This window comes from Periophthalmus magnuspinnatus, chromosome 16 (assembly GCF_009829125.3).
Source record: "Periophthalmus magnuspinnatus isolate fPerMag1 chromosome 16, fPerMag1.2.pri, whole genome shotgun sequence".
Lineage (NCBI taxonomy): Eukaryota > Metazoa > Chordata > Actinopteri > Gobiiformes > Gobiidae > Periophthalmus > Periophthalmus magnuspinnatus.
In genome coordinates this window covers 26,425,914-26,451,281 of record NC_047141.1, presented here as the reverse complement: position 1 = coordinate 26,451,281, position 25,368 = coordinate 26,425,914, and the positions used below count along the sequence as shown (strand labels likewise).

Genomic DNA, 25,368 nt, shown 5'->3' with positions numbered 1-25,368 from the left:
AAAACTACTGAGAGAGAAGAATGCATGTGTGTGTGTGTGTGTGTGTGTGAGAGAGAGAGAGAGAGAGAGACAGAGAGAGAAAGAAAGAACTACTGAGAGAGAAGAATGCATGTGTGTAAGAGAGAGAGAGAGAAAGAGAGTGAAAGAGAGGGAGAAAGTGAGTGAAAGAAAGAGAACTACTGAGAGACAAGAATGCGTGTGTGTAAGAGAGAGAGAGAGAGAGAAAGAGAGGGAAAGAGAGGGAGAAAGAGAGTGAAAGAAAGAGAACTACTGAGAGAGAAGAAATGAGAAGGGGACAGAAGAGAGAGGGGATAGAAAGAAAGAATTGAGATAGAGAGTGAGGGATACAGAGAGAGGGAAAGAAAGACAGGCAGATGGAGAGAGGGGAAGAGAGAGAGAAGTGAGAGAGAGAAGAGAGAGAGTGTGATGTGCTGCAGCAGTGAGTGATGGTAGTGACAGTATAGACAGCAGGGCCTGTGAAATGTCACTGTAGCGATCAATGGTGTTTAACTAGGCTCGGGGCTGATCCGGACCTCATGCTAACACAGAGCTCTATCTCCCTCTACCCCCTCTCCCCCTATCACTCCCCTAATCCCCCTCAACAATCTACGAGATGCTGTGGGCCCCTGGGAGCATGGCAGGGCCCTTCACCTGTCAATAGACAACGCAAACCTTTCTAAATGTAGATGCTTTGTTATTGTGATGGGAAAGAAAGTATGTGGAGTCATTATTCCCCAAAAGAGTTAAGTTCTAGTAAAGTTCCATTCAGGAATTCAGCATCATTTATGGCAGAGTCCTAAAGATGTACCCTTCATCGCTACTTGCAGATGCACTGTGGTTCCCAAACTGTGGTATGTATACAATCGAGGGTACACAAAGAGATGACGATATTTTTTGTTATTTGCATCTCCAGATCTCTCCTAAATAGTGAAGTCCTGCCTGCCTCAGTTGAATAAAACATTTACAAATTATTATATTGTATGATGTGTGTAGTGTTCACAGGGTATGATGATGATAAAGCATATATAGTCATTAAATGTGCACTCAGTAACTTTCTCATGGAGGGTCCATCACCTGTGTGTCTCCATGGAGATGTTTGTTTGCCCAGCGTGTTCTACATTATGCCATTAAGCTTTCACACCTCCATGAAAACAAGTAGGTGGCAGGTTGCATGGCTAGGTTAAAAGTTAGATATATGAAGAGATAATCCAGCTAATGTAATAAAAATAAGCAAAAAGTTAGTTTAATGTCCTACTGTGGAACATTCCAGGCAAAGCACCAGGAAAGTTAGGCAGTGCACCTTTAAGGCTTCAGTCATATGCCCAAGTTAAAATACGAATGCCAAAAAATAGGCCAAAAACAGGACTGGAGTTCTCCATCTTCTAAATAATCATGTTTTGTGAAATTTAAAAAATCAAAACACATGACACAGTGAATCATAATAATCAGAACTAGTTTATAATTTCAAAGTGCTGAACAGAAAATCCAGTGAACCAAAGAGGAAGAAGTAAATCAAACAACTCAAACCAAGGAGGGACAATGAAAAAACCAACAACTTTTTTTTTTTTATATTTTTGTATATCTTCTTCAAAAAACAATGCACAACTTGTACCACAATATTTGAAAAAGCTAAAAACACTTCAAAATATTAGTTTTGTGTGTATATATATATTTATATATATTTATATCTATGTCATTTGCTTTGTCTCGTTTCAAACTGCTGCCGTGAGTGTGGGAGCTGTAGTCTGAGAGCGCTCATGTTAGCTTTAGCACACCATGCATTTGACCTGCTCTCAACCTCCACAACTGAAACACATAGAAAAAGACTGGAATGTTTGACCCCTGGCCTTAAATCTATCGAGCACCCTCTTCTCAAAACAGAGGGTGTGTGTCTGCACCTCTAGCCCTTCTTTGGGGTGTTAAGTGCTGCAAAGGCCAATTCGAAAGCAATATTTATTCCTCCATACGTCTACACATGCTATTCTTTCAGAACAACATTGAAAATGTACTAGAGCAGGTTCAAGTCTGGCTGACGTCTGAAGTCGTTGTTAGTGCACGTAGCTCTTTTTATTCTACCTATCAACAGAATAGGACAGGTCTTATTAAAATAATTTAGAGTTTGAAATAAAATGGCTCCTCTGGTTGTGACAGAGCACTTAAGGAATTGCACTTTTATAAACCACATTTCTAGATGTTTGTGTCCTGTGTTGTGATGTTTCTTTCACATGCTTTTTCACATTTCAGTTCATTTCAGCAAAAGCACCTTCTTTTAGACAGAGATATTTTGTAAAGCATGTTTCTTGTATCTACTTTGCAGGTCCCATGTCGAGTGAGCGGGGGTAAAACTGACAGTACTCATAAACCATTGACTTGAGTCTTTTGTCGAATAAGCTGCCGCCCAGCTGAAGAGTCCTTTCCTCTGGTCTGGAGCACCTTTGTTCCCCGCGTACACACACAATGATACAATGCATTAAAGCGTGTGCAGTTTCATACATGTGGTGGTCCATTTGTGACAAAGTGGATGCTGAGTCCACGGTCCATGACTTCTCTCTGCTCTGAGTCAGTCGTTTGGTGCACGTGCTCCGTGTGGGGTGAAAAGGCCCATAAAGCATGTGACTTTAAGCCGTCGTTACCCAAAAAGTCAATAAGGCAGGGTGTCCAGAAACCTGTCAATCAAAGGTGGGGGTGGGACCAGATCCTCCAGTTTCAGGTAGAAGATGCGCTGCAGGCCTTGCGTTCGCTGTGAGCGCAGCTCTGCCCTCAGACTGAGCACGCGGCTCAGGGGACTCGAGGACTTTGACGCCGACAACGACGGACCACAACCCAGATGTTCACTCAGACAGCACATGACTTTAGTGTGCAGCTCCTCCACGCGCTTCGGCTCCTTCAGGCCTGGGACCTGCTCTGTGGACAGAGAGAGGACATGTAAGAATAACAGCTATAGGAACATTAGCTTTGCTGTTTGTATTGGATTTCCTCTAATGAGTTTGTATGGCTAATGTTTTTAACAGGCTTTAACCTGCCTCAGATCAATGATAAGTTTAACTTGATTGTGCCCTGTAGAAACCACCACCACATGTAGCATGTATGTTGAACAAATACTGCCCAGCAATCAAAGACAATGACAGGCAAAAGTACTTAACAATGATCTGATTACTGTTATGTAAACATACATATATGTACGCACTAACACAATGCTCCCTTAAAGGCCTAATGTGTGTCTAGTCTTGCAGAGGTTGTCCGCTCCCTCACGTCCACGTGTGAAGTGCAGACACAGCTCCATAGAGCTGCACTAGACCGCGCTCTCTTTGAGGGTCCATTATCTGAAGCTTATTTATTGTTTGTTTATGTGACTCTTTTGTTTGTTCTGTGTTTTCCAGTGGCTCCCGCCTGCCTTTCAGTCTGCCTTTCAGACTTCTCACACTCTCTGCGTTGGTTCTGTCTTTTCTGTGGCCGTGCGAGCACAGAGCTCCTGGGGGGGATCGATCTCTCCTTTCTGTTGGGGCCACTCTGCAGCGGTCGATGGGCCGGTGCAGCGGCCGCTCGGTTGTGGCAGCGGCTGTGAGTTGTGCCGAGGTGGCAGAGCACCTCCACAGTGGGCTGGTCGATCAGGCACAGAGTTAAGTGCTCCCCTAGAGAGACGCGCTGGGGCAGAGGGGCTCAGGCAGGGGGAGGAGGTGGAGGAGGGGAGGGGGGAGGGGAGTACAGCTGTTCAGTGTCACCTTAGGCTACATTTGTAATTGGCTATTTCTAATGCATACATAATGCTCTACAGAGACAACTCACTTTAGTCTCCTGTGCTGTTCCTATGTTCATCCTCACACCTTCACACTGCTCCGATTAGAGCGCCAGGTGTGTGGCAGGTGCAGCAGGTGCTGCCGGGTGTCAGGTTCAGTCGGATGTGTCTCAGGACACAGTGGACATGTGTGTCTCTGTGACGTCATCTGAACGCTGTCACATTCAATCAATAGTGTAGAGAAGGAAAGCCTGTGCACTGCTTTGTATCATCAGGATATGCCTCTTTAGATATGTCTGACTGCTGCTGCTGGTCACTGCTGGTTTAATGTTAGCACGACGGCTGAACAATGCAGGGTTAGCAGCTTATATGCAGAACAATAAAGGATATTTTGTTGTTTGTGGAGAAATGTATGGTACTTAAAAAAAAGCAGCCTTTGCTAATTGTGTCCATTCAAATAGCAATTTTTATTTGTTTGTGATTAATCTTGTGGCCCTAGACAGTGTCCCCTCTTGATGAGTTACCTGTGAGCAGTACGAGGGCAGCCAAACAGGCGAAGGCAGAGGTGTCCAGGTTCAGACTCTGGAGCCGAGAGGAAAAGTCCCGGATCGAGTCCAGCCACTCCCCAAAACCCCGAAGGCACTGGAACCTATGCAGCACCAGCCCGCTACAGAAGACAAGCTTATCTTCTGACAGCATCGCCCTGGAAACACAGAGGGGGAGCATGAGTTATCACACACTCATACTGAACTTTCCATTAAAACAGTATGAAAGACATTAGGGATGCACCAATCCATCTTTTTCAGTCCTGATACGAATTGCGATACTGTAGCTTTAAGTATCTTTCAGTAACAACAACTTATAAATAAAAGTTAAAATATCATGAGACTTTCTGGGCCAACTACGACCAGTAAAGAGTCATCAGATTATATGTTGAACGAGGATATCGACTGAAGCAAATTTTAAGTATCAGAGTCAGTATCCACTACCAGTAACGAATCAGTGCATTGACAGAGCAAGACATTATAAAAACAGTTAAAGATACACGTCAAACCATAACAATTTTAATGCAAAATGTACAGTCATAAAAAGGGAAGGAATATCATTGGTCCCTACATGATCCCACTGACAAATCTTATCTTCCATAAGATTTGAAGATGGGATGAGGGGACTGCACAGCGAGATGTCTTTATCTATAAAACGCTTCACTTTCCCCGGGTGTATTGTAAATATAGCTGTAGATACCAGGCCGGGAAACAATTAAAATAACAATGAGAAAAGTGCACACAAATGAGACACACATCAAACAGAGGCATGCAGCTGATTAAGCCTGAGTTTTCCAAATTATAGGATTTTAAAACATTCCTGCCTTTCCTTTCGTTGTGGTGGGGTGAAGGGTGAGGTACAGGGCTGGGTTTGTATAGTTTACAGATAAAGGTAAATAGCTGCAGCTTTAATATGGCCATGCTGTGGTGAGCAGTGGAAACAGTGGAGCTTTAACGAGGAAATGAAAACGCTTCTCAGATGTATTTAAACATCAGTTACTCACGGCACACACAAGACTCCCACTTCTTAACCATAAAGAAAGAGACCAGAACTGTTCTTTATTAGCAACCCACAGAGACAGGACTTTTTCATATTAAAACCCGGGATGCATGCAGTAATCCCAGCTATGCCAATTGATAAGTACAGCACAATGAAGAGATCTGGAAGGTCTTAAGACAGAGGGGGAACAAGCATGCAACAGAAATGGAAAAAATAGTTAAAGAGGAAGCCTTAAATTACCGCTTGTGCAAACATTAGTTTAACAGCTACGAGGAACAAACTAAACACCACTTGTGTCTAATTATCCAAGGGTCCAATGCGTTACAGACATAACCCAGACTTTTGCACACACCTCCTGCCATCATTACTACAGCTTGGATTAACATGCAACGGGAGCATCTAAGTACAGTGCTATTAGAAGAAAGGTAACACCACATAAAAATTCTAATATTAAAGGAGTTTTTAGGCGCTTTAAAACAAAAAATTTTATAATGGTGTGACTTCATTTTATATTTTGCATTTTCATATTAGCTTAGAGTTCTATTTACAATTGATCCATGTATGTTTTAGTAATCCTACATTGTCCTGCATTTGAAGCTTCAGTGTTCCAAAAATCTCCGCCCCTTGCCCAGTACTTACTACAGGTGATTTAATAAAAATACTTTTCTGGGTCATACATTTAGATTTACAAATGTCACAATTTTGCAACAGGAAAAAAGCAAGTATGCGAAAATCTGCCATTTGCTATGGTGAAATACCACTATGAACAGAAAGTCAATAGGCCTGTTTCTATTATTGAGCTGTTTTAGAATATGGGCGTTTACTATGGGCAAAATTGAAGAAAAAAAAAATCTATACATGTTAGTTTGATACTGAATACCCAGAAAAAGCACACTATAAGTATATAGTGTAGCACTATATTTTAAACAGCTGTAAACTAAGTACAAAAATATCAACATTAGTTAATCACAAATGCAGGCGTAGTTGGGTTTGGAGATAGTATTTTGGATAGTAGCACATGAGCCCTCTTCAGAGACACTGCCACAGACTCTGGATGTTAGCCACACATTCTTCTCACCCCTGACGACACTGTCACCACGGCGATCAACCCGAAACCACAGAAACGGTTTGATAATGCGGCGCTTACACCGAAGAGTTTAGCAAATATACTCTGGGCACACATGCATGTACATACAACTGTGTCACACTCACACAGGGGGCTGCCAGCTCAGTTCACCCCCGGGTCAAAGAAGGACCACAGCCACAATGAGAGGGGAGTGTGGAGCGCATCCTCTGCTCTCACGGCACAGGGCATGAGAGACACAGGCCTCTGTTTGTGGGTTTATGCATACTGCTGTGTGTGTTTGTGCGTAAGGCTGTGTGTGTATGTGCGTAAGGCTGCGTGCCGTGGGAGTCCTGGCATGTGCGTGTGCGATAAAGTGAGTCTGCAGTTTACTCATGCCATCGCCGCCCTCTGCCCACCCTGCACCTGGAGCCGCACTGCACAAGACACAAAGTGTTTGGCATCATGGTGTGTGTTCAGTGTGAGTAAGTGTGCTTTGCTGTGTTGGTTTTCTGTCCTGCACAACAAAGACAGACAAAGAGATGAGCTTGTAGCTCAACTCCTCTCTTCCCCATAAATTTATGTAGCCACATGCTTTACAACTGCACACTGGTAACCCAGGGCAACCTCCAGGCCGCCCAGGCCTGAGCAGGGACACTAGTGTGGACAAGACTGCATTCTCCTCACTGGACTAAATGGACTTCAGTTTTATTCCAGTCAGCTGAATTGAATATGTAATTCACTGGCCCTTTTCAGTGGCTCAGCTGACCGGCGTTTAGAGGAATAGATCCTGTCAATTCACAGTTCTCAACATGAGCTCAGTTTGAGCCCAGTTTTAGCTGAGCGGACGCACACAGCGTTCTGTGCGTCAGATATCAGACGAGCTGAGCGGAACTCTGGGGGTGTAACTGCTGTCATAGCTACAGACTCCATTCATAATTTGGTTCATATGGCGATTACTCAGCTCCCTCCTCCTACTGAGTACACCAACACAACATCGCTCAGCCTGGACAGTGCCGTCTACACCAGTCATGGTAATGGCCGTTTACATAATTCAGGACAACAGCTGAAATATATGGCACATGTATGTTCTACACACACTTGACACTGACCTGTGAGCCAGTCGCAACACAAACAGCTCAAGGAAGGCTGAGTCGATCAGCAGGTTCTGGTCGTCTCTATGGAGCTCGGAGAAGCCGGGCACCCGCTCTGCCCAGCACCGCGTGGTCTCCATAGACAGAGTGAGCAACCGGTAGAAGAGATGGATGTGCTCTGCATCTGACGAAGAGGAAGGAGGGTCTGCAGCACTGAACTGTGGAGCACACAACATGAGCAGGTGAGACTCTCATAGAACATATACAGTGATCATAGATGAGGGGGTGAGGCACTGTACCTGGCTGTAGTCCAGGTCGCGGGGCGTGCAGTGGGAGTATGCCCTGAGCAGAGCAGACAGGAGGCTCAGAGGAGGAGAGGGAGGGGATGCCTCTGTCTGCAAAGGGCTCTTTGGTTTGGAAGGCAGGCGCCCTCTGCGCCCCTTTAGGCTGTCTGTTCGTACCACTGTCAACAGACATGCATGTACTCAATAAGTTAATTATTTACCAGAGGAAACTATTCTATTGCACACCAGCAGATTGACAGTCACTCTATGAAATACTTTTCAAGTGGATATGACCAGCAGATGGCAGTAATGCTACAATACATGTTTGAAATATCTTTACACAAATATAGCCTAAATGTGGGTATTCCATGAAATGTAAACAAATAAGAAACATGCAAGGTGAGAATGGTGCAGGAGCTATAATGAGGACATCTTTATGCAAACCAATCACTCTGTCATGATTGTCATCTTCATTCACATGCACGTGCAAGTTTGCGTGTGCGTGTGGTTTTTGATAATGCAACAGGTAGTACAGTTGGATTAAAGAGTGATTTTGTTCTGTGAGGTGGGTTTCTTACCTTCTTTGACCATGCCGACGCTCAGACACTTCTGGAAGCGGCAGTACTGACAGCGGTTGCGTCTTCTCTTGTCCACAGGACAGTTTTTACTGGCCAGGCACACATACTTGGCATTTTTCTGCACGGTGCGCTGCAGAGAGGAAACATGCAGATAATCAGACCCAAACACAATCAACGACCTCATATTTGATTTGTTTAATTCAATTTCTGTGTTTCTCTCTTCCCATCAAAGAATGAGAGCAGAGGCTCGCAGGTCAGATTTTAATTACGCGCTGAAAGGCGGCCGTGATATCAGTGTAATTAGATAAAATTAATTTTCAACAAGCCTTCCCTGAAGCAGGGACAATTTTATTAGCGCCGTCACTGACAATAGGGATTGTGCGTGGCATGCAGAGACGGAGTCCCGCGAGACACGGTGGCCGTAAGAGCAGGGTGATCAGATTGTTTGTGAAGCTCGCGGGTCAGCTCGTGGACTCTCTGGGGCCTCGTGCATCACGCCTCTCAAAGGGGCCGACGGGAACAGTTTTCTCCTCGGTTGGCGCGCGATTATTACTGACCTTATTAAAATGAAATCAGAAACGACCCACGTGGGACCATCTTTACAAACTGAGGAGGGCGCGTGGCCGTGCACTCCTCCACGCGCAGGCCCGAGCAGGCCACTAAATCAAATTTGGCTGAGCTATTGTTCTCTGTTACAGAAGCTTTTGAACATGACAACTTCATAAGTGCGCAGAGGCAGCGAGTCTCTTGTTGCCTGTGATCAGTGATTCCGCTTTAAATAAACAGAGCTCAGACTTGGGGTTAAAGACATGGGCCTCGTGGGGCCCGACGCCAATCTTTAACATCATCTGACAGAGGGATCAAAAGCCTGTTCCAGCTATTGCCTCGGGACCCAAACTATTACAACATAACGATTGGATTGAGAAACATCAGCCACAACACAATTAGGCCTACCCCATTTGCACTAATGGCTCAAGTGTAAAGTGTAAATAAAGGTTGTAATGTAGAGGTGATTCTGTCAGTTCAGGAGCACCCAGACACCGCCGGGACGTACCGTAAATTAAAGAAACAATGCGTTTCTTTAACGCGACTAAAACACATCCAAACAAATAAATCCAATTAGGAAACCCTCGCGCCACACATGTCCGGGCCCCCGGGAGACCAATAACACACCAATTATTGCATACGCTCTGGCGCGAGCGCGGAACTGGCGCGTAATGGGCGCCAGCGTCGGATGAGAGCCGTTGCCATGGCATCGCAGATCGCGTTCAATGGTCAGTGACCCGTGCGAGCAGGGATAAGTTACGGTCATTAACGTGGCTGAAGAGAAATAACCTCTAGATAGCCTACATGACAACAAATAGCAGCCACAAGACTTGGGCAAAACACTCAAGATTCCAGTTTAGACAGTTATGAAGAAGTGGACTTTTCTGATCAGCGGTGAGAGGAGAACTAAAGAGGAAAGGAGCCTTTTCCCTTGACCCAGGATTTGAGAAAGGAGAAGAAGATAACTGATTCTAAGAAAACTCTGTCTGAGAGGATGAGTTTGGGTTGTGCTAAATGAGGCTCTCATGAGCGGTGCGCATGTCTCCGCCGTGTCTCCTTCGTGTCTCCTCCGTGTCTCCTCCGTGTCTGAGCGCGGCTCTCGTGACATCCTTTCATGGGCCACGGCCGCCGTCTCCCCGCAGACGCGGTCACTTAGCGCTAATACTGCGGCCAGATAAGTGTGTGATACTGATCAATGGGCAGGGGCAGTCTTTGTGCAGGTGGACTCAAGCACACATCAAATTATCTCAATAGGATTATCCAAATATCTGGACTTATTCTTCCACTCACCATGGCCAGGCAGAACAAACTAATAGAACTTAAGGAAACCTTTCAGGGAGTTTTGGGCGGAAGTGATGATGCCCAAACATAACTGTTATAAAGGCCTGGTCTTGAGTTCTTTTACACCTAAACTCATTTATCTGCTCACTGAATGGTCCTTAACCTGTCTGTATGCACTCACTCATATTTAACAAACTGAGAAAGTTGAGATGCTCTTAATATTGTACTCCCGGTTTAAGAAACACATAATTTTACAGAATGTTGCATTGTAATAAGCTATAAATGTCATAATTTTCCAGATGAATAGTGAATATTGTTGCTAATTTGCATAGCATATGGGTAAATGGGTAAACTGTAAAAATAAATAAAATAGAAACAGGTAGTCTTGGTTTGAGAGCCAAATGAATGAATTAAAATGTGTTTTTAAATTACACTAATGAAATGACAATCATTTACAGCCCTGCTCCCACCAATTGAATGTCTGCTAACTATTCACATATAATTAAAGATAATCAGGAAATACTTTTAGGAGACAATAAAACATGGCAATAATGAAATAATGACAGGATTCAAAACCTTGCAGTTGTGTAAAAAAAACAAACACACATTTAGTTTGTCTGCAGCAGAGAAGGGCTGTATGTGTCTGAATGAATAATGTGCATAATATTCCCATGTAGAGTCAGTTTGTGTTTAAAGAGACAGACCCAGGTTTGACAAGCAGCTGCAGTGAGCAGCGCCCGCGGCCTGCTGCTCTACAGGCTCTGCTGCCATTAATTACTAAATAAAAACAAATTGTCAAACTAATTGAAAAGAAGGACAATTCATTTCCACCAACCAGAGGCATTATTCAATTACCTCGGTGTTAGCAGCCTTCGTCTTGCTTTGTCTTTTAATTCCTCTCTCTTGTCTCATAAAGCCAATAGAAAGCTTAACAAGTGTGCCTCAAATGCCATTATTAAAAGCTGCCTGAGAATTACTGCAGCCTCACTAAATATGAGCTTATCATTTTTAATGTTGGTCCTGAGACTTTCAGAGTTCAGGTTTTTCTCATTATTTATGTTGCAATCAGTAAGCCTGCAGAACTCATGTACCTGCACAATTGTGAGATATCTTAATATCTCTGACTTGATCTAAATATTCAATTTGAAATGTTTCCTTTCACTTCACCTGTATAAAGATGGGGGCACAGAGATACTAGTGACACTTCAGCTGTGGTTTGTCATGTTATGGTGGAGTTATGGTGGAGGGTGTTACCTTGAAGAAGCCTTTGCAGCCCTCACAGGTGCGGACCCCATAGTGCTGACAGGCAGCGTTGTCCCCACACACTGCACAGGTGCCCTCCCCCTGAGGGCCTCTAGGGGGCGGCGACGGCAGACTGTCTCCCAGAAGGGGACCACATGGCCCCAGAGCCAGGGAGCGAAAGGCCAGGCTGCTGGCCCCTGCGCCGCGGTGGAGCTGGTACATGGGCTGCTCTAAGGCCGGGCCATGAGGGTGTGACACAGATGATGAAGAGGAGGAGGAGGAAGAGGAGGTCCGAACCAGGCCCCCACCCAAAGCCTCATAGCCCCCCACGCTGCTGCCACTGTGGGGCGGCGAGTGCTGGTAGAAGTGTGAAAAACGTGAGGACTTGAGAGCGCTGCTCTCCAGACTGGAGCCCAGGGAGTGTGGGTGAGTGGGAGGGGCCAGAGAGTGCTCCTCCCACAGGAAGGATGAGCCAGGCTGCGGGGGCATGGAGGGAGTGGTAGGCGTGGAGGGCGGGGACGGTTTAAAGTACATGTTAGAGGAGGACATGGCCTCCAGAGGGGGTGCCGTGGGGTAACTCTCCTCTTCCTTCTTGATCGTAGGACGATGGGAGGGCATCTGGTATAGGCAGGACGATTTTGGCAGCTCGTAACTGCCTTCTACAAAGACATTGAAGCTGGGCAGGGATGTAGTAGCAGCTGCTGAGATCTCACCTCCTCCCAGGTCCAGCTTGGTGTAGTCCGGGGTCATGAGGTCAGAGCCATAGCTGTCGCCCTGGTAACCGAAGGACTGGCCGGAGTAGGCGGAGCCTGGAGGGGCTGGCCCGTACTGAGCCTGCACACAGGGCATGTCTGCCAAGAAACACACAAGAGATCAGCACTCATCATCCAATCATCAAATATAAATAACTTCTGCAAAAGATTAGTACTCATGAGCATTGCATTTTAGTAAAAGATGTTTCTGATGCACCAATAAAGATTTTTGTTTTGTTTTGTGTTTGTTATATGACATAAAATTACAGGATCATATGTGCTCATCATAAACTACAGGTTCAATTAATTCATGTCCTTGATAAACTGGTAACTCTGGAGTCATTGTGGGTTGTCAAAGTAAAATGGTCTCTGCCATACATTAACGCCTGTGTGAAGTTACAGCAGCTGGAGATTCAGTGTCTTCTTTGTTGGTGCAAGTCGTCAGAGATGCAAAGAGAAAAATCTGTCTAAGGAGAAGCCCACATGGGAGGGACTGCGGAGTACATGCAGGGGCACAGCGGGACATCCTGAACAGCCACATTGGAACAGGCAGTTTTCAGCGAGGTGTTAAAGGTTTGGATTATTACTACAAAAGTCTATGTTTTTTTCCACTAATAATAAAACTTTGACCAATTCTTTCCATTCCTCATTTTTCAGTTTCCAGTTCTCACACCTCTTGCACTTGTTGCTTCAGTTTAGGATACACACAACTCGGGTTACTTGACAGTTACTTCAGTGGCACACGCAACATGATCTTAACAGAAGGGCCTGGAGGAAAAGCAGTGCGAAGTTGGCTGCAAGCTCTCAAATGCTGAGACTGCTGTGAGGGGCGGCACGGTGGTTAGTCAGATGGCAAAAACGATGAGATAACATGAAATAATAATGGAGACCTATGGTGGTGTTGGATGCACACACTCAGATAGAGAGAGACAGATATTTACTTTAACTGCTGCAGACGCCAGCTGGTATGTCTTGAGATTTTCCCTTGATTGAATTCAGCCTCATTCTTCTCTCTGAAGTAACTGTACTAAATCTTACAGTTTCTTATCAAGCTTCTTACGTAATAGTACTAGTAGTATAGTGCCACTCCACCTGCCCCATATAGCAGGGGGCATATGGAAGTCTAATCAGTCACAGTGTCATGGTACCGGTGCTAGCGCTGTTTGCTCGTTGCTCTGGAGCAGGGAACTGTCAACACAGAACTGCGCCCACATGACGCCCAGCATACGTGCACCCGCTGCACCCTACGTCACGCCTGTCTGCTCAAATACGGGACCTATCAGACCTCCGGGAGAAGTGATGTCTCTATTATCACCGTAACAACAATCAAGCCATAAAGAAGCGGCTATGCAAATAACTTTCAAGATCAGAAAAATAGGTTGAGTGGTGGTGAGAGGGCAGAGTTGGCACAGTGACATAGTTTTGGTTGTTGTTTTTTTGCTTTCACTTTTGTTTAGTTGTTTTTTTAAGTGTTCATTGCTTTTGTTTAAAATACTAAACATTTAAATAACATCAGAAAAATTGCTAAAATATTTCAAAATATTTAGACCAGCTTTTGCAAATGCCAAATGAATCACGCTTTGGATTCCAACATGTTTTTATGACCAACAATTTATTCTTTCCGCCAATTTAGAGTCCGATGATTTCTGAATTTACTGTTTTGTGCTGCTGTTCTGTCCCATTATTTGAGAAGAATGACTTAAGCACTGTCTGTCTGTCTGAAAACACCCTGAGCAATGCGTTATAGAAGAACAGAGCATTAATTTGAGCCAATGTTGCTCAATTAATTTATAGCTAAAGGACAAAGCTGAGGGGCTGCCACAATGACTCAATAAGTTAATTAACTGGCAACAAAAAACACACATTATATATACACACATACCATTTATAAAACATGAAATAGATGGTCAGATCATATTAATTTACACAAGTGTTTGGCAATTTCAAGGCAGAATTACATTAAGGATATGAGTCATGCCTTTGAGTGACCACCTCTCCAGCCCACATGGAAACACAGAGGCGTCACGGCAACTTTACGGGCGACACCTAACACTCGTGCATTAGAGAAGTGACACAAATGTATTGTATAAGAAGCAAAGGCAGAGTGGCTGGTGACGCTGGTGACAGAGGGCCAAGCCTTTTTAGAATAAAGGTAAGCTATACGGATGAGTGATTCTAAGTTTCAATTCAATGCGTTTTTATAGAGCCCAAAATCACAACAGCAACCGGAGTCAAAGTGAAAAAAGAAATTGCAGGAGGGAGTGTAACAATAGCAAACCACAACGCGTAGTCACATCATCTGCAAATAATGGGTTTTATAATGTAAACAAATGCTGATCCTGCTGTTAAGACCTCTACGAACATGCTGTCAAACGCGAAGAGATTCTTGCATGAGTAAAAAGTAAAAAAATTTGTATTCTCACAAATGTAGAAAAGGTTTCAGTTTGTCAAATCAAATAAAGTTTCCACTCCCATTCACGTAAAGTAATTTTCATTCTGAAGATACTCGTCTAACAAACTAGGATTTGTAATACACTGAGCGAAATAACTCCTCTCCCAGATGCTCAAACAATTGGACCGTTTTAAAACGTGCACTTAAGCTGAATCTTGACTTTACAAGAAACAAATTTGAATTGCAATTGAAATTATAAACAGGCAAAATGTAGTTATTCTTTAGTCATTCAGTAATGATTATGCACAAATATTTACTGTGAGACGCATCTTGTCTGTTGTGTGACTTACAGGGGAGTGTCCACAGTCTGTTTGTGGGACGTTGAGATGTGTGTGTGAGGAAGTCTTTTTCGTGCACACACACATCGCCACAGCCTATGTTCGACGTATAAACAGACCTGCATGTATACTGCTAATAATCCTGGCTAAAACCTGTCCAACCACCAGCACAAGTGACAGCTCTTTGTATTGTTTTAGTTAATCCATTTTTTTCACCTCCTTGTCAAATTTTGATTATGCCTTTAAGCAGTTAAGCCATGTTTCCAGACACAACTATTTGAATTGAAGACACATTTATAAGCTGATGCCAACATTTTGAAAGTTAAAGCTGCATTTTGTCAACAGTTGAGTCTCAGACACGCAAGTATTTTGTCTGCTTTGTAAGGACGGAAACACTACTTTTTCTTGAGCTAAGCATCCATACAAACTTATCCAACACCACCATCTGATTGCTGTGATTACACTTATAAATGCATCAAAGCACAGTGTGAGGGGGGAAGCAGAGGACAGACAACCCAAGAAGCGATAAAGACGAAAAAGTGTCTAACCTCGAGGTGTACATTTCAACTGGACATACTGCAGCTGTTCCAATATCTGAGTGCGCTTGTTCATTGTCAGAATGCCATAGATCTAACAAATAAAAACATGAAGATGCACAGATGAGAACAGAAACACAGGAGGGAGGGAAATAAGGCGCTGCAATGAATTATGGCACAGGTGGATTGAGCGTCTCTCACACAGATGACACTCAAAAGCAGTGGATCAAAGCATCTCTCAGCCTCTAATATGCAACATGCGCACCCATGTTAAGGAATTTTAATCTTGGAAAAAATCTACAAAACTAAAACCGCAGCCCGAACTTTGTTGATTCATTTGGAGGATCCATTTCTCTCGCCCGCAGCTTCTGAAATGAGGTGTGCCCGCTCTCTTATTTCTGACAGTTTGTAACGATTGAAACGCCATCTCCAGTCACTCACACGCTCTCACGCGCACCTCCCGAAACGATTGGATTTTGATTTAGGAAAGACTGGCAACTGAAATAATAGCCTCCTGTATATGGTTTTCTACAATAATTTTTGTTACATAAATTGCCAAAATTAGGCTTAAGTTATAGGTTACTGTTATTAAGCTGAAAGAAAAGAAAAAACTGAGGAAAATGTAAAGGAGCAAAGTGGGTACCTGGTGAAAGAGCCTCGCGCTGAATGGTGCTGGTCCCGGGTGGAGAGGACGCGTGGCTGCGGCCGGACAGGGGCTCGTGGAGCTGGGAAGATGAGGCGCGCTCTTCCGAACCTGTGTCTGGAGCAGAGTCAGAGTCAGAGCTGTGGCACAAACAGACACGTTCCCCAAGCAAAAGCCCGACTGACACTCACAGACAAGCGTGACTTAATGCTTTATTATATTTCGTTTGCAGATCAATGAATAGTGTTACATCACCAGCACATTTTTCCCCAAAATATATCAGGGCTATTTCTCAGGATCCTCACGTGCATTGCCGATTAAATTTAAGGACAAATCAGAACATAATTATAACTCTGCATTCTTTCTTTTTTTAATTTTTACATTCTCAGGTCTAAAGGCACGTGAAAGCCCCAAACTTGTTGGGAAATTAAGATAGCACAAAGACTAAATTAAACTTTATCTTTAAAGGTTTTTGTCACATTTACTCGTAAAATAAAATATTACACTTAATAGTTTTCTACGTGGTGCAAATAATGAATAAAAAGGATACGATCACAACAAGTACAGTCATTTCAGGCGTTATTCCTTGAAGAAAAGTTTCGCTTTAACGCTCTCTGTTTCAGTATTATTGTTATATCACGATTGCGTTTTTCTTACAGACCTACAGAAAGTGCGCGCTTGAAAACAGTGGTGCGGTTTAGTGCCCGTCCTTCGTGGTGTGTCCCTCGGATGAGCGCGGTGGTCCTCTGCCCGGGATTCATCCAGGGGCGCGAAAGAGCCATAAAAGTCATAAAAGACTTTGGCCCAAAGCGGAGCTGCGGGTCCTGTGGTCCGCGCGTCTTCAGCTCCCTCACACTGAAGCCACACGCGCGTTTGGAGCGAGATATGAAAGCCCAGAGCGCCCCCTTTCTGCGACAAACTCTTTTCTTTCTGAAATATAAAAGCGCCTGTGCTTTGGCTGTACACCTGCGTCTCACTGTCTCATGACCACCTTTAAGACCAGACTTTTCTTCAACTTTCTGCATATCAATTCCCTACTATCTGATGTGTCTATTGCATTTTAACACTAAGCAGCAGGTGTGAGGACGACACATGAGACCGCTTTAAAACTGAGATACAACAAACTCTATGTGTCAGTGTTAAAGTGTTAATTACATTGGTTTTAAAATATTGTAAACCCAAAACGTGTCTGCAATTCAACTGTTGTTAAAGCAGTTCAGATGGAAAACCTCCACGTGCTCTTTTAAAAGTGTTAATAAACAGCACTTTTGTTAGCAATAAGAGAAAGTTCGGACAAAGTAAGACACTCTTCGCCTTTTCTTTCTCCTGTTTTGTCTATCGAGGGCGAGTAGTCGGCGGTGTTCTGCCGCTGCGCACCGGTAACCAGGAGAAGCTCATAAGCGCTGCAAAGCACGCGGATGGCAGCGCCGGTAGCCCCCGGTGAAGCCTCTCGCAGCAATAAGCCGAGACACCAGCAAACACACAGAGCACATAAAAAGAGAGAAAAAAAAAAGATATGTGTCCGAGACGTAAATCACTGAGAGTCACGGTGTCACCCGAGTTTGTGGTGCACGCCTGCGTCCGTGCGTAAAAGGAAGAGTAGCCTCTAGAAGAAACGCCAAATAAAAGTTAAGCACATCCTCTTGGGCAGGACACGATGTTGTCGGTAAATGTTTGGAGGCTGCTAAAGATGAATGGACGAGTGTGTTGTGTGTGTGATCAATGGGAGGGGAGCAGTGTCTTCACACACAATACGGATCTTTCATCAGTGCTCCAGGCGGACACTGAATTAAGACTGTTTGGGCAGCACCACCTCATCATTAGAGCTAACACTGATGATAACTGCAGGTGTTTTTTTTGGCGAGTTAAGTCTTGATACTCATGAAACGTGCAAACATGTATGAGGACGAAACAGGCGCGCACGATAAACAGGGAATGAAACGATCCATCTATAAGATTACTAGACCTGTCTCCATTCTTTCTGAGTGAGAGGCATCTCATTTCCATGACAACCGGAAAGGATACGATACCTTCCTCTCACAGATTAAATGGACCCTCGTGCTGCTGCAAGAAGCAGCTGTGCGCGAAGCAACAGGTTAGAGCGCAAACTTTGACAGTCCAGGCTTCAGAGAGTAAATACACGCGGTTTAAGTCTATACTTAATACAATGTTCTGACACGTAAACGCCGCTTTCAAACATGTGCCAAACACGAGTCATTCATTCAAAATGTACTCACTGCTTTGCTGTAGCGGTTCCGTCTTTACATGTGGCAATAACCTTGCGTGAAGTATCCTATTCCCATCCAGAAATTACCAAAATGAGTAGTAATTGTTGTAAAAATGATAAAATTGCTGTCGGCAATGTATAGGCGCCGGCGTCAAAAAGTGTCTTCATCAAGTACAGAAAGTTGGAAAAAATGAAATCAAATGTAGAAATGAAAAGCCTTCGCAGTGTAAGCAGCAGTCTGTATCTGCTCCGTGCGCTCCTGTCAGTGATGCCAGTGCTTTGTAAAGTGTGGACTTGTAACGCGACTTTGTTTATGTGCTCGTCTAAGGGGAGAAAGTCAAATACTGCATTTATGTGGGATCTGCCTCCTCACAGACGATTGGTATGCGCTACGTCAATGTGACGCCATGGGAGAGACGACGTCACTCCGCACAGCTCTCTCTCTCTCTCTGTTGTACAGTACAGACACATAAGCCCCGCTCCACTCTGCCTGCCAGAGAGAGAGGGAGAGAGAACTAGAGAGAGGGAGAGAGAGGGAGGGAGAGAGAGAGGACGAGAGAGAGAGGGGGAGAGAGAGACGGAGAGAGAAGGAGAAAGAGACAGAAAGAGAGAGGGGGGGAGAAACAGAAAGAGAGAGAGACAGGGAGACAGAGAGAGACAGGGAGAGAGAACTAGAGAGATCGAGAGAGGGAGAGAGCTGGTCGGTTTGATGTTTTCAGGACACATGCAGTGAGATATTGTGTGTGGGCGCTTTTGTACTTGGCAGTTCATGTAAAGGTTTGAAAAACAAACGTTTTATTTTTGTCTCTTAGGAGTAGGGCTAATCTGTAGTTTATGCTTATGTTTGCCACGCAACAAGATCAATATTTTTAAAAAAGGCTTATTTATTTCTTATGAGCAGGACTATAGTCCTTTACCATTCAGGCATTCTGATTTCCAGCTAAAACATTGCAAAAACTTTATTTTACAACGACATGAAGCTAAACCACTTACATTTTCAATATATGGCTGCATCACAGTTAGTTAATGTGCTGCTTTTATAAAAATGGAAGTGAGGAGAACAATTTGCGGTCACGGCGAACACAGTAAACTAAGAAATAAAACGTGTCCAAAAGGCTCCGTAGAGCAATAATTTAACACAGCCAATCACGAGGCGCGTAAACCTCGGCCAGCGTCCTAATTCTGTCCAATGATGTGCTCAAGGGGGCGGGGCCAGCCTTGACGCACTGAGGCTCGTGATTGACGCAAGCTTTGTTACTAAATTTAGCATCTGGGCGACGGAGGCAGAGTTAGATAGTAGAGAACCCATTCATTGTACCGGGGATTGTGCACCAGCCAAGCCAAATATAGTCTTAGACAGGTATTTTTAGCTGTAAAGTGTGTCCCCGGTTTCATTCAGGATACAGTATGAAAAGAACCTCAGCCACAAAAGCAGCACCCATGGGTGTTCAGCATGGGTGTAGTTTTACGCGCAGCCTTCCTGTCCACACAGCTTGAGTCGCGTTGGGTTCACGTTAATGTTAGGGATTTCTGGACACGTATTGACGAGCAGAAAGAGTGTGCAGAGGCGAAGGTGTTGGAGAATGTGTTTTTCTTGTGAGTTTTTTGCGTAATCTGAGAAACAAACAAGACGGGGAGGGGGCGCTTGTGTTGTGTTCTCGGGCTCTCCAAAGATGTAGGCTACTGCTGCTGAGGCGTGTGACAGGCGCAGTGATCAGAGCAGAGCTGGGGAAATCCCTCTCAGCAGCCAGACGTAATACAAGCAGGTGTATAGTGAACCAAGCGTAGGCCCAGTGTCTGCTCCTGCTGAACGCACATTACAAAGTGGACTTGTTTACTTCCTGGGCACTGCATGGTCTTTTTCCAATCTCTTTAGTTCTTTTAAAGTATAAAAACAAATAGTGATACTTTGAATTAGAAGTGGGACTGAAAAGGAGCAGAAAGAAATGTGTTTTTTTTAATACCTCTCATTAAGTTAAGTAGGGATGGGTAATACTGGAGCCAATATTGAAGTCTGAAGTATGGGGGTTTCTATCCGATATGCTTCCTCAATCTATCCACAGTCCTGCCTGGCTGTTTATTCACTAATAAGAAGTACAACAAGTTTATATCATGTGCCAGATATTTGCATTTAGTTTTCAGAAAGTGTATTTGCAAATTTAACTTAATTTGAATTTGTGGGCATTTTGAAGCATTTATAGATTTTAAAATAATGATTGTGACATTGGTAATTATCAGCAACAAAAGCAAGACAAATATTGGAACTGCTAAAAAAACAAAACAAAGAGAAATACACACATTGGCCCATCCCTAGTTTTAAAGCCACATTCACAGTAGTACTCATCTTCATTATGATATTACAATTGGGTCTGAATGTTGGATTCCTGTTGTTTGTTTATAAGTCTGTGCTTTGTCCTTTTCAAGTATTTCCATCCACAGTTAACATATTGTCCAATAGTTACATACTTGATAATGTTAGATGAGATGATGTTAGATGATTAAATGTGTTTCTCTGATACGGGGAAAGTAAGGTCATCTGAACAAGATGACCTGATTTTAGTGAAGACTTTCCTTTTACTTAATCACTTTGTAAATTATAATTTTACAAATCGATTTTGTTTTAAGGGAAAAATATCCTATAGGCATAGATCACATGCTCCTGCACAGGGCATGCTGTTTTGCCCCTTGTAGCATCAGGGTCACTTGGGGAGAAAAGTTAATGAAAATATAATCAGAGCATTTATTTTTGAAGATAAAATGTCACAGTCATTAAAGCTACAGTATGTAATCTTTCAGACAAAAAATATACTAAAATAAAAGCATGTTTTTTCATTTTGGTTATGTTTATTGAACTGAACAAAATATGAAAACATGCAATCTTATTGTGAGTGGGCTTGCATCTCCACAAACCTGACTCTTACCTAGAAGAGGACCTCCTTGTGCATGCTTAATAAAATGTTGTAAAATGTTGTTCCGTTGTCTATGATGTTTGTCAGTATGACATAAAACTCATCTATTTCCATGGAGAATGTTCTGAAGTATTCTATGGAATCATGCAGCTAACGTGCCACCTCCAGAAAGTTACATATTGTAACTTTAAAAATTTAGAGAAGTACCAACTTTTTTAAATGTTTTAATTTAATATTATAGTTTGTGTTTTGTGTGTCATCTGCACAAGTCCTGGACTGGTCAATGTACCAAATACCGACTGCCCCGCGCTATGACGTGTAATCCAGATTAAGCACTCTTTCATTCAGACAGACATGGAAGTGATTAGAGATTATGAGCCTGTTCTTTTAATAGAACTGTGCATGTGGGCACTCCACTACGTGCGCCCGGGCTGGTCAGGTGACTCAGACCACACACACATACACGTACACACACACGTATACACACATAAGGCCAATCACACCCTTATTTGTTTTTATCACTTTATTACAGTGGATTGATTTAGACACAGTATTCAATCATCAAACCATTCATAAAACTGCTAAATGACTCCCTTGTTGTAGTATTTGTGCCACGTAGTTATAAATGTGACTTTTTGACAGTTAAGATTAAGGGATACTTTATTGTTCCACAAGGAATATTGTGCATGACATGAGCTCGTGACATTAAATACACAAATACATGAAAATAAACACATTTAACATCAGTGTTTAATCCATTCTTTAATTCTGCTAAGGTAAGCTGTCAAGAGCAGAGAGCAACAGCAGAACACCTGGGACCCATCTCTAGATCTTGAGCTAGGCCGGGCTCGGGTCAGGACTAACTAGCTGGAGGAGTTTACATAATTGTGCATGTTTTGGGAAACTAGGGCACCTGGAAAAAAAAAAAAAACAACCTTCAGGACACAGGCTGAATATGCAAATAGTAAAGAGCCATTTGAATATAACCTGGAACCTTCTTGCTGTGAGGTGAGAGTGTTAACCTCTCAGTTACTATGCTTTGAACATACAAATATATTTTCTGATAAGTGTATGTGTTTCCTCATACAGGATTGAGTCCACTGCTCAGGACTGAATTGGACCAAAAAGTAAGTAAACTAACACTTGTCCATGTTCTGCACTTTGCACAGCCTGTCAGGAGCAATGGGCACCACAGAGCTGTGCCTGGGGGTCCTATCTCCAGATCCTGAGTGAGGCTTGGTCAAAACTACATTAGCTGGAGGATTTTACTTACTGTGCATGTTTTGGGTTAGGGAGTACTTAACAGGACGTAGGGCCGTTGCTGCCCGTCACAGCTGAAGTGGACACTGCAGTACTTACATTATGTTGTGGGCATACTGCACTAAGACACACTGATCTGTGGCTTATCTCAAAGTGGAAGTGAAAAGTGATTGTGTCACTTTGAATGAGCTCTCTATGTGGACAGCCAAGGCAACAGCACTCAGCTCTGTGACACTAGAGAAACAGGAAAGTAAAGAAGCCCAGAAACACAGGACGGCTTTTATCTCTGTGTCACCAAATCTGCTGTAACTGTACGTCAGAGTGCGGGTGAGGAGGGGGCACGGGGTGAGGGAGGGGGGAGCGGAGCGCCATGGCAGGGCTCTCAATAGTGGCATTCTTCCTCTTTGTGGGCACACACACACTGAGGGGAATCCCCGCGGGACAGCCCAAGTGCAGTAAGACGAGCCCCCTGCGTCTTATCAGCCCACTGCCCAAACACAGGGCGGACGAGTGTACCACGGCTCTCCAGGACCAGATGTTATCCTCTCCACCTTTACACAGCGGCTTTGAAACTCTGAGCAAATCTGTGGAGCAGCTCCTTATCTGGCATCCCACAAAGGCACTTCAACTTGATTATACAATTATAGAATGTGCACTTATAATGTGATTTCTTATAGATGTCACTTTGTCCTATTCCTGTTTAGTGCTTGTATGCAGCTCTCAGACACTGTAGAAAACTTGTATGTCATATGGATGGCTTAGCTGATTAGAGTGTTTGCCCCCAACTCAAAGGTCAGTGGTTCAATCCCAGGTCAGATAAGTTGTTGTGCGCATGGTCAAGACACTTCAACCACCTTGTCTATAAATATGGTTTGTGAGTTTGTTATTGTTGGAGAATAGCATATTCGATAGCACAGACTGGCAGCCTCTACTCCGTCAGTCTACCCCAGGGCAGCTATGGCTACAGAATTATTTACCATCGCCATTTGTGAAGGGAATAAATGTGTTTTTATTGGCAAATAAAAGAGTTGCTATAATGGATACTGTTAAAAAGCAAATCTTTGTTGTAAGTTCTAGGATCTAATCACTACAAAAAATAACTTTTGTGAATGAACCTTTTTGATTATTAGTGAAAATTTGTTGGGTCTATCTGGGAATATGACATACATCTTTATAGAATCTGAAAAACACTTAGTGTCCTATATAGAACTAAACCCCCTGACCTTCAACTAAGGTCAGGGGTCAAAAGTGAAAGGCTACAATGCTTTTAGTGTTGTGTTTTTATCAGATGAAGAGTCTGATAGAGTCTACAGTTCATATATTTGCACATGACCACCTCTGTGCTCAGTCTGAGGAGCAGGTGTGGGGCTGTGGGCAGGACCCGGCATGCTCACGAAGATCACCCCGAGAGCAAGTTCGAATTTTACTACTAATATTTTACCCTCCAGGAAGATTCCCATGTGCTTAGCTCGCAGCGCTATATGAAAAGATAGATTTATGGTTACATTACATTATTGATATACTATCACTGTTTTTGCCTATGGATAAAAAAAAAACACACTGATCTGGGTCTGCCAGCTGCTTTTGCACATGGAGGTGTTCCTGGAATGTTCCCCAGTATGGTATTAAACATTGTATTTATTTAAGTACTAAGTTTGAATTGCTAAAACAGATAAAAAAAAAAAAAAAAATCTTATTGTGAATGAGCTTGCCACTTCACAAATCTGACCTATAAACTCTGATAAGTTTGATGCCATGCAGTTGGACGTTTCCATGGAGATAAGTTGTTACACACCACACCTTTAAGGACATAAGGAATATAATGTAATTAGTTGTATTGAGTGTATTTTCTACTTTTGTCAATACTTTTCTCTACATTTTGTCCAACAAATTTGAGCAATATAACCACGATATAAAACATTGTAGTACTTTTGTTCAGAGTTGGGTAGAGGAGACAAAAATTGTACTCAAGTAATAATACTGTAACCTCAACCTTTGTACCTAGAAGTACCAAGTAGTGCTGCAAGAAATACTAAAAAGAATTTGGGGAAACTACTGCTTAAGTAAGAGTAATTATCAGACAACAACAGGACAAAATTTTGAATAATGCACAAAATCTGGTCTTTTCAAAGGATAGACAATAGAAACACAACAAATCATATCTGAATGTGAGGTGCAGGAAACACTAATGCTCAAATATCAGGGTCAGTATTATACAATTTTTGTTTCATACAGATCTGAATCAGCAGCTTTAAACTGATATTATATTTTAAAGGTCACCTGAATTTTCCTAAGAAAAAGCAATTGTTTGCATAATCAAACTTACTGGAATCCATGAGTATAGCTGATTTTACATATGAATTGAAACGCCTGGATGCCTATAATCCCGGGTGTAATTGTGAAATTTGTGCCCATGCATTGGGCGAATGAGTCACGGACGTGGGCGGAGTGCAGAGGCCGTTCACTTGGAGATGCCCCAAACATGAACTTTACTATTGGTAAGTTCAGTGTGTCATCTTTAGATCTAACTTGATAACTCTATAAGAGTGGGAATCCCTCTTTCACACTTCAGTGATGACAGTTCACAAGTAGAAGGTCATTTGACATATTTATGCAAAAATAATACTCTCAAATACACTCATGCTAGATTTTGCATAATTTTTTTATTCATAGTTGCCTGTGATGATAAAATTCATTGTGAATAAAGGGGAATTCCAATATTGTTTTTTTTTTTTTTTTACAGTTTTATCATTTAATTATTGTTTTGCCACTACTGCTTATTTTGTTTTGTCCATGGTGGTGGCAATAACAATACTGATTTTTCAAAACACTTTTGAAGTATAAAAATATTTAAAGATACATTATGTAACTTTTTAGCCAAAAAATAGACTAAAATAAAAGCATCTATTTTCATTTAGCTTGATTTTATTGCAAGAATAGTG

The 25,368-nt window shown here is 43.0% G+C and overlaps 1 protein-coding gene across 2 annotated transcripts; it reads right to left on the bottom strand.

The window, feature by feature from the left end:
* Window positions 1–1,490: 1,490 nt before the first annotated feature.
* On the bottom strand, window positions 1,491–18,610 carry nr4a3 (nuclear receptor subfamily 4, group A, member 3). Of its 2 annotated transcripts, XM_033981235.2 has the most exons (9): window positions 18,268–18,610; window positions 16,031–16,147; window positions 15,400–15,481; window positions 11,382–12,220; window positions 8,301–8,430; window positions 7,738–7,901; window positions 7,457–7,656; window positions 4,261–4,439; window positions 1,491–2,904 (listed from the first exon to the last, which is right to left on the bottom strand). In XM_033981235.2, exons 3-9 carry the CDS (start codon window positions 15,461–15,463, stop codon window positions 2,642–2,644), a joined length of 1,839 nt encoding a protein of 612 aa, XP_033837126.1. In that variant the 5' UTR covers window positions 15,464–15,481; window positions 16,031–16,147; window positions 18,268–18,610; the 3' UTR covers window positions 1,491–2,641. The 2 variants fall into 2 exon arrangements, with proteins under 2 accessions (XP_033837126.1, XP_055083782.1); XM_055227807.1 differs by lacking the exons at window positions 15,400–15,481; window positions 18,268–18,610 and adding an exon at window positions 16,692–16,904.
* Window positions 18,611–25,368: the final 6,758 nt, after the last annotated feature.